Below are 17,315 nucleotides of genomic sequence, written 5' to 3'. Positions count from 1 at the left end.
TGAGATTAATTAATTCAAAAGCTTTTTCATCGTGCAATTTAACTTGACTAAATTATATATATGTGTTTTTGCAAGATAAAGTTGGGATTGACTGGTTAACACTTTATTTGAAGCAGATATGCAAAAAACAAATATGGTTGCAGGTTAAAATGTAATAAAAAAAAAACATAATAAAAACAAGGTGAGCTCCAGGTTTGAGTAAAACTAAAAACTGTACAATGATAAATGGACACTGTATGCAGAACATTTCAGACAATTTCCATTTTGGTGATAATAGTTTGATTAGGCCATTTTTATAATATGCAAGATCCTTAAAGCGCATCATTAGATGACTTTGGCATTCTTTTTTTTTTTTTTTTATATTACATCTTGGTGAGTCTCAGTGTGTTGAGTCGGGCCCCCAAAATAGTGGCGCCTGTGGCGAATTGAATCTCTCTCAGGATCCCAGTCCACTTATTCTCCTTCTCGTTATACCTGAATAAGAGGAAAAACTGATTAGATTAAAATGTTTCTGGCAAACATGATTGAATGTGCTTTTAATCGAAATTAACAAAACAACCTAATGTTCACTATTTTCACTATGGTAATACTTATTTGCACATTCAAGTTTCTATCTATCGGGTGACGTTTCTTCACTTGAATGCAAAGTAGAACCCACCTCCAAATATCGTTCATCTCTTTAGGAATGATGTCCTCGCTATCTTCCAACGGCATCATTGCGAAACCTCCCACAGCAAAGAGTGAACCGCCCAGAGAAACCAAATTCAGGGAACTACGTTCTTGGGGGAACGGCTCAAAGTCGGACCATCTGTGAAATCATCACAAGAAGCCTTTCGTACCTTAGGACCTTCGTTTTTGTAAACGAAGAACTCACTTGTTGGTGGCGATGTCGTAAACCTCCACAGAGTCGGTCAGACCCGTATCTGTAACTCCGGCCGCCACGTAGATTTTGTTCTGGTGAACAGTTGCCCCAAATAACGAGCGTGCCACCTTCATGGGAGCCAGCTCCTTCCATTCAAACCTCTTGGCATCGTATACGAACATCTTGCTCAAGCAGTTCCTTTTTCAAAAGAATATATTTTTTAATACTTGTTTTTCAGGGACAAAGCTAGTTTTCTGAAGAAAAATACTCACTTGTCGTCCCCTTTTCCTCCAATCACGTAAACCTTATCGTTGGACGAAACAGTCGCATGTCCATAGACGGCATATGGAATTGGGTCTGACTCGCCCCATTTGAAAGATCTACAAACAAAAGACCAAGTGAGTTCTCTTCTGTCAAATCAGAGTCTCCAATTTCCTGAGGATGAAGCACTCACTGCCTGTCGTAGACCATAACCGAGTCCAATGTGCGCTCCTGGTCCTTCACTTCCTTCCCTCCCATGACGAAAATGGAGTTCTCGGCCTCCCCGAATCCAAACAGGAAACGGGGGGACGGGAGCGGCGGCATGCCCAACCAGTCGGTGTTGACCGGGTCATACTGGGTTTTTAATAAAATGACATTGGTCATATATTTTGTCTTTGTACCCGCCAAATGTGTGATCTCACCTGTAAGAAGTAAGAGCAGAGCGGATCCTCCTTGTTCTGCTCATCAATGAACAACCCACCAGCCACAAAGATCTGGTTCTCCTTGGTCACCAGGCTGACGTGGTTCTTGGGAACCTGGGTGGAGACTGACGCCATGAAGCAGTCGTTCCCCATCGGGTCGTAGGCCACCGACCCAGAGTCGCCGATCATCAGGATCAGTTCACGAACAAACATCCCGAAGCGCATGTTGTCATTCAGGATACTCGGAAGAAGATTCTCTTCTTGTTCCTCATCTTCCTCATTTCCTGCTCCATCTTCCTTCTTCTTCTTGGTGATGGATTTCATTTCAGGCATTTTCCCCGCCTGAGCATCTCTGACTAATTGAAGCTTCTTTTGCAACTCTGGATTTTTCAAGATGAGTTTGTTCTTCTCCACTTTGTCCTTCAAGTAATCCTCGCCTACCAGACGCAAGCGAACGCAGTCCAGCAACCCGGGCAGGTCCTTCTCCCGTTCCTCCAAGTCTCGGGCCACCCAGTTCATCAAAGCCTCAAACACGACTTCCTCAGAGTCCACGTCCAGGTTGTCATTGGCCAAGATGGCGGCCAGCTCACCGGGCTGCAGCTGGAGGAAGTCCTCATCTCTGGAGATGAGCCGGAAGCGCTCGCAGGCAAAGTTCCGAGCCGAGACGGCCAACCTGGGGCAGTCCAGCATCAAGCCGAGTCTGAAGACTGCCAGGCAGTTGCTGAGACTCAGACGCTTCTGGAGGAACGAAACGCAGACCGTGAAAATTGACGGGATCTGATACAGGTTGGCCACGGCGAAGATGTCCTGAACATTCTGCTCGGTCACATTGATCCTGGAGGTGTACAAGTATTTGAGGATCATCCCCATGACCCCCGGCTCAACATCCTCCAGAACCACCTCGCGTTTTTTGCTCTCATCTATATCAGACAGAAAGAGAGCACGGAAGTACGAACTGCAAGCGCACAAGACCAAGCGGTGGCATGGGAACTCCTTGTCCTTGATTTTCAGAATGCAGTCCACCAGCTTGTCGTTCTCCAGTAGATCATATAGGCCATCCTGAAGAAGTGTCTGCTGGTACACCCGGGGCTCGTCCATAGGGTTCACCGGTAGAGCCATCGTTCCTGGCCGGGGAGTGGCGAGCCTGAAGATCCTTACTTTGAATCCAACGGGTTGTTCCTTGCCGGGAAAGAGTCGCTTGCCAATTGAAAGGCCTTCTACTCGCTCAGCTGTCCCTACCTTTCAACCGAGCTCCAACTTGCAGGGTATTTATAGCCAGCAATGGGATTCATTCTGGAACATGACATGCACTCACCCCCCCCCTAAAACTCACCCAAGCGCCCCCCTAAGTTATATCCCGCCTCACTCCCCAGCTGACACATGGCTTCATTGCCCTGAAATAGATTCTACGAAGTAGACTGGCCTCCTCATCCAAATCTATTTGGTAGTTCCATGACATGGCATGACAGTGACTTTATTCTTGTAGCAGCATGACTATTTTTGTTCTAGAAAAAAAAAAAAATCTAGCTTGATATGTTAAATTACTCTTAATCATGTAATATCTGTTAGGGTTTGCAGAATATCTTCATCGTTGCAAACCCTAACAATATCATTTATTTATTTTCCGATGAGATTTATTTTATCTTTCACCTTATATTGTGACCACAAATTTTATTTCATAATATGACTGGAAAAAAAAAAAAGTATTTTACCTTCTTGTGTTTAATTTATTTGTTTTCATGACAGACATTTCAGAAAATTTCACTCAAGTCATTCAAGACATTACGAAACTCAAAACTGCATCAATTATCTACTCTGCTTTTTGCTTGCTGGGATCAGCGACAGGTTGAGCGGCATCTGGCGCGGGAGTTGCAGGGTCAGCCGGAAGGGCTCCGTCTAGCGTCGTGGGAGGAAGCGGATCGGGGTCATCGATGAGGGCCTGTCTCCTCTCCCGCTCCTTAATCACTTGAATCAGGCAGTAGGTCACGAACATGACGACCATGGTGGTTATTGGAAAACCTGGCCAGACGTAAAATAGGGTGAGTTACCACATTAGTGACACATGACAACATCACTTGAACTATAAATTATAACTCCATCTGAAGAACTCACCTTTGAGCAGCAGACGTTTGGCAACCAATGTGGCAAAGTCCAAACTGTTGAGAATCAGGGTGTTGTACAGCACGATACTCCAGAAGTTGAAGACACAGACGAAGGCTCGGATCCGGCGGGACATTGCTTCTGACATTGCATTCTTGAAAGTAAGCAAAAGAATATATATTTCTATCTACCCAGCAATGGGATCAAGTCACATGCGAAATTTTGAGCAAGTCCCAAGTCAAGTCAGAAAGTCTTCCTCAAGACAAAATATTGACCCAAGTCAACTCGAGTCCCAGCTGTAATAATTCGTGTCTTTTAAAATAGACATCCGAACCTCGAAAGACGCAAAAGGCTCCATGGAGAAGAACTTGGCAGCCCACATCTCGCAGTTTAGGCCAAAGCAGTTGAAGAAGGCCCAGACCAAGACCACCTTGCACGGTCCCAGCCACAGGACGGTGACGGCGTAGGTGCACAACGTGGCCAGCAGCTCCGCCAACACGTCGTCGTGCTTACCGCCCAGATAATCGTATACGTACCTTTTGATAGGAAAACCGCAGGATCAGAACCCGGACATCCATTTGCAAATAACCTCTGTGCCAAATTATTATTTGTACTTTTGTCAATTCCTCATAATTTAGTCGTTAATTCCCGTGAGGGTCGTCATGGAGCTACTCACTTGCACAACCAATCGTTGATCCCTCGGTCAAAGTGTCTGAGAAAGCAGATGAAGCAACGATAAGCATTTGGAATGAAGGAAAATACGTAAAGTCCTGCGACTCACGTTTCAGCAAAGACGTAAAGGTTGGTGATGCATTTGGGCGGCTTGGGCGGATCCAGGTGGTCCAGCCTAGACACGGTGTTGATGACCCCGAACATGATGGCGGCTTTCACCCAGTCGTAGAGCAGGTTGAAGTAGGCCACGCCAACTACAAAAACATCTCATTCAATATTAGATTCTTATCCTTTGTATTATTTATTTATTTTCAGTATTGACCTACCCAGAGCCCAGTCGGAGAGATGCTTGAGCAGCTTCAAGTCGCTTGGGATGGTGAGAACGTACAGGAAGTGGAAGAGGACGTCCACAACCAGGATGATGGCCAGGTGGGTCACGGCCTGCATGTTGATGTTCCACATATCCCGCTCCTTCCTGCTCAGGTCTGACTTATTGGCCTGCAGGGGTGGTAAATATTCTCACAAAATTACTTTTTTTGGGAAAATGGCTTCTTGTGACATTTTGACCATCCTAAATTTACGATTTTAACTTTTCATTTAATTGGGTAGGTGTGCCTAATGTTGTGGCCCGTGAGTATAAACACTATTATGTGCACGTATGTAGTTGGTGAGCCGTGCGAAGTCATAAATAGCCGTGCTTGTGTTTTATGAGAAGGTGTGATACACCAACAAGGTTGTGACTAAATCAGGTTACATCCGTCGGCGCGTTAGAAACCAACCTGCACATAGAACTTGTCAAAGGTCATGATGGGCCCAAAGTAGAAGAAAGGCAGGTAGAAGTTGTACTTGAGGAGTTCCAGGATGTTGTAGTTACCATCCTTGCGCTCGCAGTTCTCCAAGGCGAAACTGATGCAGCGCATGATTGTGAAGCCGCAGCCACCGTAGAAGAGAATGTGGCGTAGGTCGAAGTCGCCCGTCACGAAACCTGCCTGGAATATCATTGGTGGATATCTATGACCTCATCGAATTCGCCTTTTTGGGCAATTTCCAAGGCTTGTACTGTTTCCTTGTGATGTCAGATGAATTCTTTAACATACCTGCCAGGACAGGAAGGGCTGACACTTAAATGTGGCTAGCGTGCAAAAGCCCGTGACGAAGCACAGCCAGCGTATCTTAACCAGTGAGATGCTGTAGAGCAGAATGCAGTGGGACAGGATGAGGGTGACATAGGTCCAACCCATACTGGTCCACACCGCCAGGATCCCGTACCCCATGTACACCAGGGACCTGTACTGTAGAACAACAATAATGGTGTCATCCAATGCTAAACACTGTTTGCCTTTTTTGGAGGAAGCACCTGAGGGGCCAGCATGGAGCAAAGTTTGGCGAACAGTACATGTCCAGACAGTGCGAAAACTATGTGAGCCCGGAAGGTCCAAATCCACATAGCCCATTCGGAATCCGCCGTGTCCTGTAAAGCCACGGAAAACAAAAATTAAATATATGGATTATGTTTCATGAGGGACTTTAAAGTCACAGCTTACCATTTTCCGGCCAAAGTAGTGCCATCCTGGCTTCACGCTAGACCGAAATGTTTTTCTGTTTGTGTTTGCTAAAATCAAATAAATTCATTAAATACCGAAACAAATATTAATATTGTGCAAAAAAATGGACATTGTGTGTTGTACTCACACGTAGATGCATCAAAGACCCAGGAGGTCGACCAAATTAGGGCCAAAGCCAAAACAGTGTTATAGACGTACAGCTCATATTTGGGAAGTGCCGCTTTGATCGCCATGGCGACACGCACTCAAACATACACACGGGAGCTCCGTCAAACTGTTCCTAAACACATAAAGAGCCAAAACTGGTTTTACCTGTACGTTTAAGTGAGGCCAAACCTTAGATGTTAATGGTGTTAACCACTTCTTGTTCCCAAAAGTATTGAGACGCACACTTTTTATGCACCAATTCCTGATGCATCATATGGAAAGGTTTAATTTGGAAAAATAGGCTTCCCAAAACTTTTGTCCATAGTGACATGGACTTATGGACTTTGTAGTGTAGTCATTTATTTAGTTATAATTTTGTTTATATTTATAGTTTTCTTTCTAATCACGTTCACTTCCTCTGGTCAATGTTGAGTGTCACCAAACAGCGCAGTGACCCTTTTAAATAGGTCGCCTGATTGATTTCAAGTTGGAAGACACCTGAGATGCTCATTAGCGGACACACCTTAATTGAATATGTCCCTATGTGTATATTTTGAAAAGCTAGCATTATTTTTTTAAATTTTGTTTTTAATTATTTTGTTGAATGAACCACAGTTGGCAATTTCATATTTTTAGTGGTTTTGTTCGATTTCATTATAACTTGTCACATTTGCGTTATTTCTAAGACCACTGAGTTTTTGAGGACTAACAATTTGTTTATGACAATTCAGAATCCATTATAAGAGACACTCATGCACATTTACTGCAGACAGACATTTATTTTTGTTTGTTTATTTGCCAATTTTAAAGCCAATTCTATTTTAAAGCATACCAACTAAAAGCTCTCCATTGAGATGCTTAAGACAATTAAAGTATTTCAAAAATCTGTTCGAAGAGAACAAACTAGTGTTTGAGTCACATGCATGCCTCTAAATAGCAACACGGTCATGCACTTTACTTTGTCCTCCACAAACACCTGTTGTCGTACTGACCTTGAACTCAGCAGAAGCTGCTTCAACAAAACGTCCCAATTATTCTAAATATTCAAAAAATATTCAAAATGAGCTGAAACGTGACCAGAATTTGGGGGGTCCTGCGGACTCCCTGAGAGGGGAGCTGCCAGCAGTTGAAAAGGTGACTTGCTGTATTTCTACTTTTGCTGACAAAGAGGGGCGGGACTCGAGGGGTGGGTGGGCTTAATTGCCCCTGGGGGACAATTTTGGTTGCCAAATAATGCACTGTTGGAACTTTAACACTGCTTAAATTTAGAAACATAGGTCAATTAATAATTGTACCTGAACAAATGTTTCAAATGAAACCGTCCTTATTGCGAATACATTTTGTAAAGGTTAAATACAACTGAACTGTACTTTGCAGTACACTCAGAATACTGAGAAATTTACACACACAAACAATGAAATAAAATGGAGGCTATGCTATTTTCCATGTTCCTAATGGCCACAGCTGTTTTGGGACAGTAAGCCTGTTGCAATTTTGAGCCATGTCCATGCTCAGCATTCTGCACATGGGTGCCAAACAACAACACACAATACAGTGAAAATAGATGCACAACTCAAATACAGGACACAGTGAGTCATTTATTAGAACAAGGCTGAATGTGGAGGTGTAAAAAATATTTTGTGTCAGTTCATGGCCACAACTATTGTTGCACTTCCATTTGGGAATTGTCAAGTCTTGTGGAATGAGTAATGTGCCACGGGGGACAGCTAGTGGTAAGTATTCAGTACACATCCTTATATTTGTCTTCTAGTCCTTTAAAAAATATGTTATGGCTCCTCAATAAGGATTCCCTGAATAATGCTGGTTACTCCTTCTTGCTGGTCTCCTGTCCTTCAAAGAGTGGGTACTTGACCTCCAGCTGAGGCCAAGTGGACACGCCGTTGGCCAGCGACCAAATCACCCCCGGCAAAGCGTCCACCTGCACCGCCATTGGGTTTATTATTAATACAACAACATCACAAGATGCTGCTACAAAGAGTGAAAATCTACAAATTCACGGTGTGGTATGTATGAGACGCTTTTAAATGTCATACATCTATTTTAAGTCACATTGATGTACCTCGACACGAATTTGTCTCATGGAGTCCCGGTCCCTCAGGGTGGCGGTGTGTGGCGTCTTGTTGACGGTGTCGAAGTCTACGGTGACGCCGAAGGCCACGCCGATCTCATCGGAGCGAGCATAGCGTCTCCCGATGGATCCAGATGAATCGTCCACCTTGTGAGACACCCCCTTCCGGGTCAACGCCTCAGCTGATGAGGACAAAAATCAAACAGGGGAACTGCATGAGTGAGGTTAGTATATTTATTACCACTAGGTGTCAGTGATGTGCACATTAACCTTTCAACATGGAAGAATGTATTTTTTAATTTAATATTTCATTGAGTGTGAATGCAGTGAACTTACACAGTTGTTGGACAAAAGGTGTGAATTCCTGATTTTGGCTCAGAGGAAGGATGCAGCATTTGTACGGGGACACAGTGGCGGGAAAACTGAAATACTACAAAACAAATCAATGATATTGAATCAAAATGATCAATTAGTAGAGACAATTGAAACAAGGATCAACAACAAATGTTTGTGGTCCTCACCGTTCTCTGTTCGTCTCCTTGCCGCGTATGGAAGCAATGCTCAAAGATGGAGTACATGATTCTGCCGATGCCGAAGGACGGTTCAATGACGTTGGGGACGATCTCCTCAACTGCGAGCAATTGTTTGAATTGAATTGGGAGTGTCACGATGCAACGTGAAACCATACTTGGCATCTTTTTTTTACCATGTAATGTTTTCTGGAATCTCTTGATGGCGACCATGTCTTTGGTAAGCTTGAACGTTTTGCCCTCTGTTGACAGGCTGAACTCTCTGCATAAGACAGATGACACAATAAGTTTACACACCCTTGTTTAAATGCCAAGTGAAAAAAAGAAGAAGGAGAAGGTTAATTATGAACATCCCGTTAGGGTGTGCACACTTGTGCAACTCTGTTTTCACAGCTTATTTCTATTAAAAAATGACCAATTACCCGCTTTGGTTGAGCCGCTTCTCCTGGTCGCCAATAAAGCATTCGTCGCACGCGTCCAGATACTCGAAGATCAGCTTGGCGTCTTTTTTGTACGCTGCTCCGATGGCGCCTCTGTTGGGCTCGAACTTCACTACTTTGACCACCTTGTGTTGACTCATTAAGGAATAACACAACTGCAAGAACTTCCCACAGCGGTCATGTCGGTCTACTTTAATCACTAGCACCTTATTTTGTCTCAATTGGGTCAAAACTCGATTAAATTGGATGAGCAGTCAGGATATGGGTTCTTTGAGGGGTTTCTCCGCCACGAGGGGAACCTTGGTGGCTCGCGAGTGACACGACAGGTCATAGCACGAGCGATCGGCGCATCCGACGATCTCGATCCAACCCTGAAGAAAGATGAAAAAAAAATCAGCCATCTCGGTTGAAACCAGAGAGGAAAGAATATCGACTTACGTAGGAAGTTTTGGACTCGGCGTCCCAGCAGTCGCAGGCATAGTGAGCCATCTCGTTCTCCATGTGCTGACGGAAGCGCACGTTGTCTTTGCTAAGACCTACTTTGAGCAGGTACAAATAGATCCTGCCGATGAAGTAGCCCAGCACAGAGTTGTTGATGATGCCCTGAATGATGAAAATGATGCTGAATGATAATTGAAAACGTTTGCATAAGCAAAACCTAATATAGTGGACTCACCAACAAAAGATGAAAATCGATCTTGATGATTTATTTATTATTTTTCAACATCTAAACTTTTCCTACCTGCTCCACAGCATCTCCGAGCCTCATGACCTGTGCCGACTGGCCGCTGGTCTGAGCCTTGGAGGAGTACAACAGGATATCCAGGTCGGCCACGTTTGAGAATTTGGGGTGGACCTTCTCGTTGGGGTCCACAAAGTGCTCGATCTCAGCCATGGTGAATTCTCTACATTATAAAGGTACAATTTTACTCGATTTAGTCCAACGATAAAATGAAGCAAGTGAGGCAAACGGCAAAGTTTTCTAACCTGACGCGGATGAGTCCGGAGCGAGGCGAGATCTCGTTCCTGAACGAGTTTCCGATCTGAGCGGCGCCAAAGGGAAGCTTTCCCTGGTTGAACTCCAGCAGTCGCTTGAAGTTGAGGAACATCCCCTGAGCCGTTTCTGGCCTCAGATAGCTGCCAAGACAAAAAAAAAATGCCGATTCATCTATAGCGAACGAATTCCATGTTTTTTTTTAGCATGATTAAATCAGCAGTAGTACCCGGGAGTGTTCCCTCCTGGCCCGATGGAGGTCTGGAACATGAGGTTGAAGGAGATAGGAGAGGTGAGGTCATTGCCCGTGGAGGGAGACTTGACGTTGTACTTGACGAACAGATTGCCCAACTCCTGCTGAGTGTAGTTGTCCATCTAGCGCACATCCATAAGAACAGGACATGATTGGCACGTGACAGGATATGACATCATTTCGGCATCCCACGCATGAACCCACCTGGGTGATCACGTCCTCCATCTCCGCCACTTTCTCAGGGGTACACGTCTCGTTGGACATGACTTTCTTTAAATGGGCTGTGGACAGCAGAGACAGTTTTTGATCAAGTTCGACAAATTATAATTCAAATGTTATAGGTCAAACCTGCTTTAATATAACATGAGTACTTTGTCAAATCTCGCTAACACGAATCGTGAAAACAATCCCAGCGCACCAGAAAGACGAGATACAGCTTACAAAAGTAAATTCCACCCCCGCCCACCCTACATATGTGTGACCCAGTAAAGCAAGTAAAAACATGTCAGGTGCTCGTTTGTAAAAATTTGCAAAATTGCACTAGTGACTAAAAAAAAATGCCGTGATCACCTTTAAGGAGATGATCAGCACGAAAGCATTCTCCCGTCCTGGAGTCCTTCACCATGTAATCAGCAAATTTATCCACGTGGCCCGACGTCCTGATTGAGAAAATACATTTATTAATATTCAGTTGTTTTTTTAAAGGGGGGAGAGTGGGCTCACTTGAGGACGGGTTCGGGGGTGAGCATGGTGCAGTCGATCTCCAGGATCTGCTCCTCCTGGATGAAGTGTTGCCTCCAAACTTGCAGGATGTTGTTCTTCAAGGCGCAGCCCACCGGACCAAAGTCGTACAGGCCGGCCACACCTGAACAAAGAAATTTTACTTACCTTACAAGCTTTTACGCTATATTGCTTTATCTTACCTCCATATATGGCAAAAGACTGATCGTAGAAAAATCTCCTCTTTAAGGTGTCGTCCATCTTTACCCTGTCAACAACGTCATCTTTGGGTTGTAAAGAAAGCTCCTGGAAGTGGTGAGATAAGGTGAGTGTAGTTTCATTATTACTGTGACAAGGCGGCGGCTTTGTTAAGCAAAAGTGAAAGCCGAATACAATGGAACAAAGAAGTAGACATTGTACCTTCATTTCCAAAGTTCTCTTCCGGGCTTTCAGCTCTGTGACAGCCTGATTCACCTCCAACTCGAGGGCTCCTTGCTCCTTAAGCTGGGCCACCAAATCGCCCTGAAAAGAACACAGAATGTTATTATTATCATTATTATATTTCAGTAAAAGGAGACAGATTTTTTTTTAAATTCAAAAACAGCACTGAGGTGTTTTAACAATATATAATTAACAATATAGCTTTTGTCAAAACACCAGAATTAAAAAAAATAAATAAATAGACTTGCATTCTTTTGAGAGGTAGTTGCACATTTAACGGCTTATATGGAATATGTGTGCTATAGGTCACCTTTACCACACATACTATAGTAGGTGGGAGGTTGTGAGTTTGAAACAGAAACTTTTTATTTCAAATAACCTAATGTAAAATACATCCATGCAAACTACTGTAAAGTGTATTCACTGGCCTTTATTTTAGCTGAGTGTGAGAAAAAATATCCATTTGGACTTTGTTCATAAAAAAATCAACATTAAATCAAAAGTGATCATATCCACGCCCAACTTGGTTTCCATCCGTCTAAAATAACTCACCTGCTCGCGCACAGCCTCCCGCAAAGGTGCCAAAGTTTGTTCCATGTTGCCACGTAATAGTAAAGCCGCTTGTGAGTGTTTGTCTCCGCCGCTACCCGCAGCCAGCTGTGCGGGTTGTTTTCTCCTCAGCGCTCCCTTATCCCTCTCCGGCCTGGCCCAGCCCAGCCCAGCCCAGCAGGAGGAGCCTGTAGTGCTTGCCTCTGCTTCTCAGACTACGAGTGATGTCTGAAACCAAGGCTTAGAGTTGCATCATCCAAACTCTAGCAAGCCAGTTTCTTTATGACTGTGTCCAAGTGACCTACTGAAGGGCCCCACCCTCCGATACATTTTTTTCAAATTGTGCAAAATATGACTGTTGCACAAATGGGACTAGAATACCTCTGTAATAGTTTTCCTTGCTTAATTTTTTATACATGTCTCAAATTCCCCTCCGATCCTGCTTTTGTCTTGGTACTTTTTTTTTTTTGCAGCCATGACAATTCAAATCTGTTATATTGCATTACCCCCTGCACAAAAGAGTTTATATGTATATTTTAATCTTATGGCCTATGTCAGCCTTATAGATCACAAATGAGAAAACGTTGCAAATGGTATGTAGATGTCCAGTAAGTGCTGGCTGTTTTTTATTGAGAGATTTAAATTTCTCAATCCGGTCAGCCTGAAAAGCAGAACAACAGCAGTCTTTCCTTCTGTCAAAGACGCAACCTGATGCCAGTTTCTCCCTTTTGAAAACACAAGAGTGGTTGTCATACATGGTTGAAATGCAGCTCCTCCTTGTGGACGTGATCAGTAAAAGCTCATCGTGATGTTCTTCTGGTGATGCGAATGCAACAAAAGTCTGTGTCATATATTTTATTCCCTGCCGGCGGAAGAGAGAAAGAAGGACTTCATTCCTCCACCGCGTCCCTCTTGCTGGTCTCCTGTCCTTCGAAGATGGGATACTTGGTCTCCACTTCTGCCCAGGTCAGAGTACCGTTAGCCAAATCTCGAATGATCACGGGCAGCTCGCTCACCTGAAAAAAAAACAATTTCATATAGTTTTTAAAAAGTGCATATGGGGACTGGCTGCCAATACAACATGTACTGTACCTCGGCTCGGATCTGCCTCATTGAGTCTCTGTCCCTCAGGGTGGCGGTGTGTGGCGTCTTGTTGACCGTGTCAAAGTCGATGGTGATGCCAAACGCCACGCCAATTTCGTCTGTCCGGGCGTAGCGCCTCCCGATGGACCCTGCAGAGTCATCCACCTTATAGGACACGCCGTTTCTGGTCATGGCCTCGGCTGAAAGGAGAGAAGAGACGTGAGCGGGTGCAGCCCAGCGGTTCTGCAGCTTAAGGCAAGTTACATTTTTAAGTCTGTTTGAAACTAAATTTAAAGACCCAAAATAGGCAAAACCGCACTTTTCTAAAAAATAGACATGTATTATTGAAAAGCAATACTTACAGAGTTCTTTAACAAAAGGCACAAAATCCTGGTTTTGACTGAGTGGTAAAACAGAGCACTTGTATGGTGCAACGGTTGCTGGGAAGCTGAAGAACTGGGGGGGGGCGACAAGGGGTTGTATGAGTTCAAATGTGCACAAATTATTTTGTACGTAATTCCTTCTACTTACTGTCCTTTGCTCGTCGCCCTCCCGGACGTGGAAGGTGTGCTCAAAGATGGTGTACATGATCCTTCCGATACCAAACGATGGCTCAATGACATTGGGAACCACTTCTTCCACTGCGGGGGGAAAATAAATAAATAAAGCGCGCCCGCTCCCACAAGTGCCGCTTGACCTCAGCTCTCACCATGTAGCGTCTTCTGAAATCGCTTGATAGCCACCATGTCTTTGGTCAGTTGGAACGTCTTTCCCCCCACCTCGATGGTGAACTCTCTGCGGGATTCAAAAGAGACTCTCTGCGTTCAAAGATCGCCAACCTGTGAAATTCTCTTGAGCTTTTGCAACTCACCCGTTCTCGTTGAGGAGCTGCTCCTTTTCGGCAATGGAGCATTCGTCGCAAATGGCCAGGTGGTCCATAACCATCTTGGCGTCCTTCTTGTACGCCTTGCCGATGACTCCTTTGTTTGGCTCAAACTGGACGACGTTTACAACTTTGTGCGGCCGACATTAAGGAGGCGTTTCCAAAAGTGCGTGGCCCAGTAAAACACACAGAAAGGTGTTTTTGAAGGATATGGGTTCTTTAAGTGGCTTTTCTGCCACCAGGGGCACCTTGGTGGCTTGGGCGTGGCATTTCAGGTCAAAGCAGGAGCGGTCGGCGCACCCAACGATCTCGATCCAACCCTGCGAGGGACAAAGGCCACGTTTAGCGGAATTCTTTAAGACCAAGTTAAAACGTTGCACAGAAACACACGTAGGAGGTTTTGGTTTCGGCGTCCCAGCAGTCGCACGCGTAGTGGGCCATCTCGTTGTCCATGTGCTGGCGGAAGCGAAGCTTGTCTTTGGCTATTCCGACTTTCGTGAGATAGAGGTAGATCCTACCGATGAAATAACCCAGGACGGAGTTATTGATCACACCCTTCAAGACAAGAAAGAGGGACATAAGTGCCATCCAATTGTCAACATGTCAATCTATCCTACCTGCTCCACAGCATCGCCGAGCCTCATGATGTGTGCAGACTGGCCGCTGGTTTGAGCCTTGGAGGAGTACAACAGGATATCCAGGTTGGCTACGTTTGAGAACTTGGGGTGGACTTTCTCACTGGGGTCCACAAAGTGCTCGATCTCAGCCATGGTGAACTCTCTGAAGGTACAATCATGATTTGTTCACATGAATACATGTACCGGAGGAAATGCATCATGAAAAAAAGGTTGCTGTACCTACAGGGAAAAATCTGGACCCCCTCACCTGACGCGGATGAGTCCGGAGCGAGGCGAGATTTCATTCCTGAAGGAGTTTCCAATCTGAGCAGCAGCGAAAGGGAGCTTTCCCTGGTTGAACTCCAATAGTCGCTTGAAATTGAGGAAGATTCCCTGAGCGGTTTCAGGCCTCAGATAGCTACAAATCAAGACAACCATTAGTCTGCATTAACCCTAACCATTGTTCTTTTTTTTTTTGTACCCTGGCATGTTCCCTCCTGGTCCGATGGAGGTCTGGAACATGAGGTTGAAGGAGATGGGAGCTGTGAGGTCATTTCCTGTGGTAGGGGACTTGACGTTGTACTTGACGAAAAGGTCGGTCAGCTCTTGCTGGGTGTTGTTGTCCATCTGTCGAACATACTGTTAATTGTGTCATCCAAGGTAAATCCCTGAAGGTTCCGGTCGGACCTGCGTGATGACATCCTCCATCTCGGCCTTCTTCTCAGCAGTACATTTCTTGTCAGCCATCATCTTCTGGAGGTGAGCTACAGAAGAAAACAATCATTGAATACTATTCCACCGGCATGCTAAGCACACATTTATAAATGACCATTTAGATCTGAAGAATGTTTTTTTTTCACTATATATCATAAACCAAAGTCCACCAAAGGGTTACCTTTGAGAAGATGGTCTGCCCTGAAGCACTCGCCATTCTTGACATCTTTCACCATGTAGTCAGCAAACTTATCGACGTGTCCTGATGTCCTGTTGACACAAACAAAAATGCTCAATACGTCTCCAGCTGCTACGATATATTATACACAGTCACTTTTAAAGACTGTCTCTGCAACCGGGCTATGGAAGTCTGCGATAATGACAGCTCCCATGCATGAAATCGCAGAGTCAATTTGCGCCTGTCAAAAACAACCCAAAGTCCAGCATTTCAGAGCTGACTCTGGGAACCACCAGGCGGAAAAAACACAAGCGTAATGTGCGCGAGTGTCATTTTGGCTCACTTAAGGACAGACTCGGGGGTGAGCATGGTGCAGTCGATCTCCAGGATCTGCTCTTCCTGAATAAAGTGCTGCCTCCATGCCTGCAGGATGTTGTTCTTCAAGGCGCAGCCCACCGGACCAAAGTCGTACAGGCCGCTCACACCTGAGAATCACCACGTGGTCAATGCAGTTTAAAAAAAAAACCATGCAAGCTTTATCTTACCGCCATAGATGGCGAAGGCTTGGTCATAGAAGAAACGCCTCTTCAGAGTGTCCTCCATCTTTGTCCTGTCCACAATGTCGTCTTTGGGTTGCAACGCCAGCTCCTGCGGTCACAAGTTTGAGCTATTAATCCTCTTTAAGATTGCAGAGTGTTCAATTGTCGTACCTTGGCCTCCAAATTCCGCTTCCTTGCTTTGAGTTCTGCCACCGCTTTGGTAACGTCCACATCAGGAGCGCCATCCTGCTTCATTTGCCGCACCAGATCTCCCTGTAAAAACAGACAGGTGGCATCTGGTAAGTGAAGCGCACACAGATCGAAAATGTTAAACCAATTAAATGGCAAATTTGATGACAAGTTTCTCCTTTTAAAATTGCTGTAGCTGTCAATCAGTATATATGCAGCCTTGTCCTAGCGTCTGTCCACTGACCCCTGTCTTTAAGATGCAGGTAAAAATATTTGTTTTTAAAGCGCTGAATAGGCTCATCCTCACTTACTTATGCTTTTACATATAAATAAAACTGATTCATTGGTTGACTTTTAAAAAAAAATAATCAAAATTGACTTGACAGACTTGAATCAAAAAGCCACTGTGGCATGTTTTGATGCAGCAAAATGTTTATGCAAAAAAAAAAAAAAAGACAAACCAAAGCCTACTTCACGGAGAAACTATTTTGAAATAATTTAAAAATATATATTAACTTCCCCATTCCTTGAGCCACACCCAGTTTAAAAAGCCTCAGCTGTGGCCGCGATTGAAACGTGGCAAAAGGGCGCAGACATGACTGCTTGTCTTGAGGGTTAGCATCGAGCTAGTTGGAAAAGCCCCATTCATTGCCTGGGATGGACTGTCTTGGTCTGAAACTAAACGCAGCGTCGCCATGAAAATATTTTACTCCACGTATAACCTAATATTACCTGTTCCTTGACTGCAAGCCTCAAGGGGGCAAGGATTTGCTCCATGTCGCCGTCCATTGTTCGTCCTTCCAGCCGCTGCTGCCACAGGCTCTTCTTCTTGTTCTTAGTGAAAAGGGGCGCTGACGTGGAAAAGGGCCGGTTCTGAAGGCGATCAAACCAAACACACCGGACCTGTAGCACCGAACAGAGGGAGGGAATGTCGGGGGTGGTCCTCAGCAGCGCCGATGCAGCAGCCCTGCGGAGAAGAACCAGCATGGACAGCCAGTAATGCGAGAAGACAAGAATGATGAAATCGTTCTGCTGTGAAGTAAACGTTGTTTGCATACATTGCCCGC

The 17,315-nt window shown here is 44.8% G+C and overlaps 4 protein-coding genes and 1 non-coding gene across 5 annotated transcripts; all 5 read right to left on the bottom strand.

The window, feature by feature from the left end:
* Positions 1–85: 85 nt before the first annotated feature.
* Positions 86–2,807, bottom strand: klhl40b (kelch-like family member 40b). Its single transcript, XM_037279264.1, has 6 exons — positions 1,546–2,807; positions 1,317–1,477; positions 1,135–1,242; positions 875–1,060; positions 659–808; positions 86–474 (listed from the first exon to the last, which is right to left on the bottom strand). Exons 1-6 carry the CDS (start codon positions 2,662–2,664, stop codon positions 363–365), a joined length of 1,836 nt encoding a protein of 611 aa, XP_037135159.1. The 5' UTR covers positions 2,665–2,807; the 3' UTR covers positions 86–362.
* A 444-nt stretch (positions 2,808–3,251) lies between these two features.
* On the bottom strand, positions 3,252–7,566 carry hhatlb (hedgehog acyltransferase like, b). Its single transcript, XM_037279563.1, has 12 exons — positions 7,022–7,566; positions 6,010–6,162; positions 5,862–5,929; positions 5,675–5,788; positions 5,415–5,609; positions 5,097–5,306; positions 4,644–4,815; positions 4,427–4,571; positions 4,322–4,357; positions 3,980–4,181; positions 3,658–3,799; positions 3,252–3,564 (listed from the first exon to the last, which is right to left on the bottom strand). The coding sequence occupies exons 2-12, from the start codon at positions 6,113–6,115 to the stop codon at positions 3,356–3,358; spliced, it is 1,599 nt and encodes a 532-aa protein (XP_037135458.1). The 5' UTR covers positions 6,116–6,162; positions 7,022–7,566; the 3' UTR covers positions 3,252–3,355.
* Positions 7,567–7,648: 82 nt separating this feature from the next.
* On the bottom strand, positions 7,649–12,802 carry LOC119139601 (glycine--tRNA ligase-like). Its single transcript, XM_037280410.1, has 18 exons — positions 12,754–12,802; positions 12,049–12,251; positions 11,476–11,577; positions 11,259–11,361; positions 11,059–11,200; positions 10,906–10,994; positions 10,540–10,616; positions 10,312–10,457; positions 10,076–10,225; positions 9,831–9,993; positions 9,527–9,691; positions 9,352–9,459; positions 9,071–9,216; positions 8,825–8,910; positions 8,640–8,749; positions 8,455–8,548; positions 8,110–8,300; positions 7,649–7,968 (listed from the first exon to the last, which is right to left on the bottom strand). The coding sequence occupies exons 1-18, from the start codon at positions 12,800–12,802 to the stop codon at positions 7,855–7,857; spliced, it is 2,238 nt and encodes a 745-aa protein (XP_037136305.1). The 3' UTR covers positions 7,649–7,854.
* Positions 12,637–17,285, bottom strand: LOC119139146 (glycine--tRNA ligase-like). The gene is made up of 17 exons (XM_037279562.1): positions 16,981–17,285; positions 16,231–16,332; positions 16,066–16,168; positions 15,864–16,005; positions 15,524–15,612; positions 15,316–15,392; positions 15,110–15,255; positions 14,897–15,046; positions 14,629–14,791; positions 14,402–14,566; positions 14,224–14,331; positions 14,000–14,145; positions 13,838–13,923; positions 13,660–13,769; positions 13,491–13,584; positions 13,138–13,328; positions 12,637–13,061 (listed from the first exon to the last, which is right to left on the bottom strand). The coding sequence occupies exons 1-17, from the start codon at positions 17,233–17,235 to the stop codon at positions 12,936–12,938; spliced, it is 2,253 nt and encodes a 750-aa protein (XP_037135457.1). The 5' UTR covers positions 17,236–17,285; the 3' UTR covers positions 12,637–12,935.
* LOC119139644 lies at positions 15,684–15,818 on the bottom strand. The gene has a single exon (XR_005101394.1). It is a non-coding gene; the product is annotated as a small nucleolar RNA SNORA84 (small nucleolar RNA).
* Positions 17,286–17,315: the final 30 nt, after the last annotated feature.

Source organism: Syngnathus acus, chromosome 20 (genome assembly GCF_901709675.1).
Source record: "Syngnathus acus chromosome 20, fSynAcu1.2, whole genome shotgun sequence".
Classification (NCBI taxonomy): Eukaryota; Metazoa; Chordata; class Actinopteri; order Syngnathiformes; family Syngnathidae; genus Syngnathus; species Syngnathus acus.
Note: the sequence above shows the minus strand (reverse complement) of the source record. Positions and strands in the feature narration are given on the sequence as shown.

What these genes read in the sequence shown, in the direction of transcription:
- klhl40b (XM_037279264.1), bottom strand. Translation starts at nt 2,664, where the DNA reads ATGGCTCTACCGGTGAACCCTATGGACGAGCCCCGGGTGTACCAGCAG. An exon ending in TCTGCTCTTACTTCTTACAG is followed by an intron (nt 1,478 to 1,545) that starts GTGAGATCACAC and finishes TTAAAAACCCAG; the next exon opens with TATGACCCGGTCAACACCGA. An exon ending in GTTATGGTCTACGACAGGCA is followed by an intron (nt 1,243 to 1,316) that starts GTGAGTGCTTCA and finishes TTTTGTTTGTAG; the next exon opens with ATCTTTCAAATGGGGCGAGT.
- hhatlb (XM_037279563.1), bottom strand. Translation starts at nt 6,115, where the DNA reads ATGGCGATCAAAGCGGCACTTCCCAAATATGAGCTGTACGTCTATAAC. An exon ending in GCTCCATGCTGGCCCCTCAG is followed by an intron (nt 5,610 to 5,674) that starts GTGCTTCCTCCA and finishes GTTGTTCTACAG; the next exon opens with TACAGGTCCCTGGTGTACAT. An exon ending in AGCCTTTTGCGTCTTTCGAG is followed by an intron (nt 3,800 to 3,979) that starts GTTCGGATGTCT and finishes CTTACTTTCAAG; the next exon opens with AATGCAATGTCAGAAGCAAT.
- LOC119139601 (XM_037280410.1), bottom strand. Translation starts at nt 12,802, where the DNA reads ATGTATGACAACCACTCTTGTGTTTTCAAAAGGGAGAAACTGGCATCA. An exon ending in TGCTGATCATCTCCTTAAAG is followed by an intron (nt 10,617 to 10,905) that starts GTGATCACGGCA and finishes TGCTGTCCACAG; the next exon opens with CCCATTTAAAGAAAGTCATG. An exon ending in ACCTTTTGTCCAACAACTGT is followed by an intron (nt 8,301 to 8,454) that starts GTAAGTTCACTG and finishes TGTCCTCATCAG; the next exon opens with CTGAGGCGTTGACCCGGAAG.
- LOC119139146 (XM_037279562.1), bottom strand. Translation starts at nt 17,235, where the DNA reads ATGCTGGTTCTTCTCCGCAGGGCTGCTGCATCGGCGCTGCTGAGGACC. An exon ending in TCCGGACTCATCCGCGTCAG is followed by an intron (nt 14,792 to 14,896) that starts GTGAGGGGGTCC and finishes TTGTACCTTCAG; the next exon opens with AGAGTTCACCATGGCTGAGA. An exon ending in AAAAGCCACTTAAAGAACCC is followed by an intron (nt 14,146 to 14,223) that starts ATATCCTTCAAA and finishes TGTCGGCCGCAC; the next exon opens with AAAGTTGTAAACGTCGTCCA.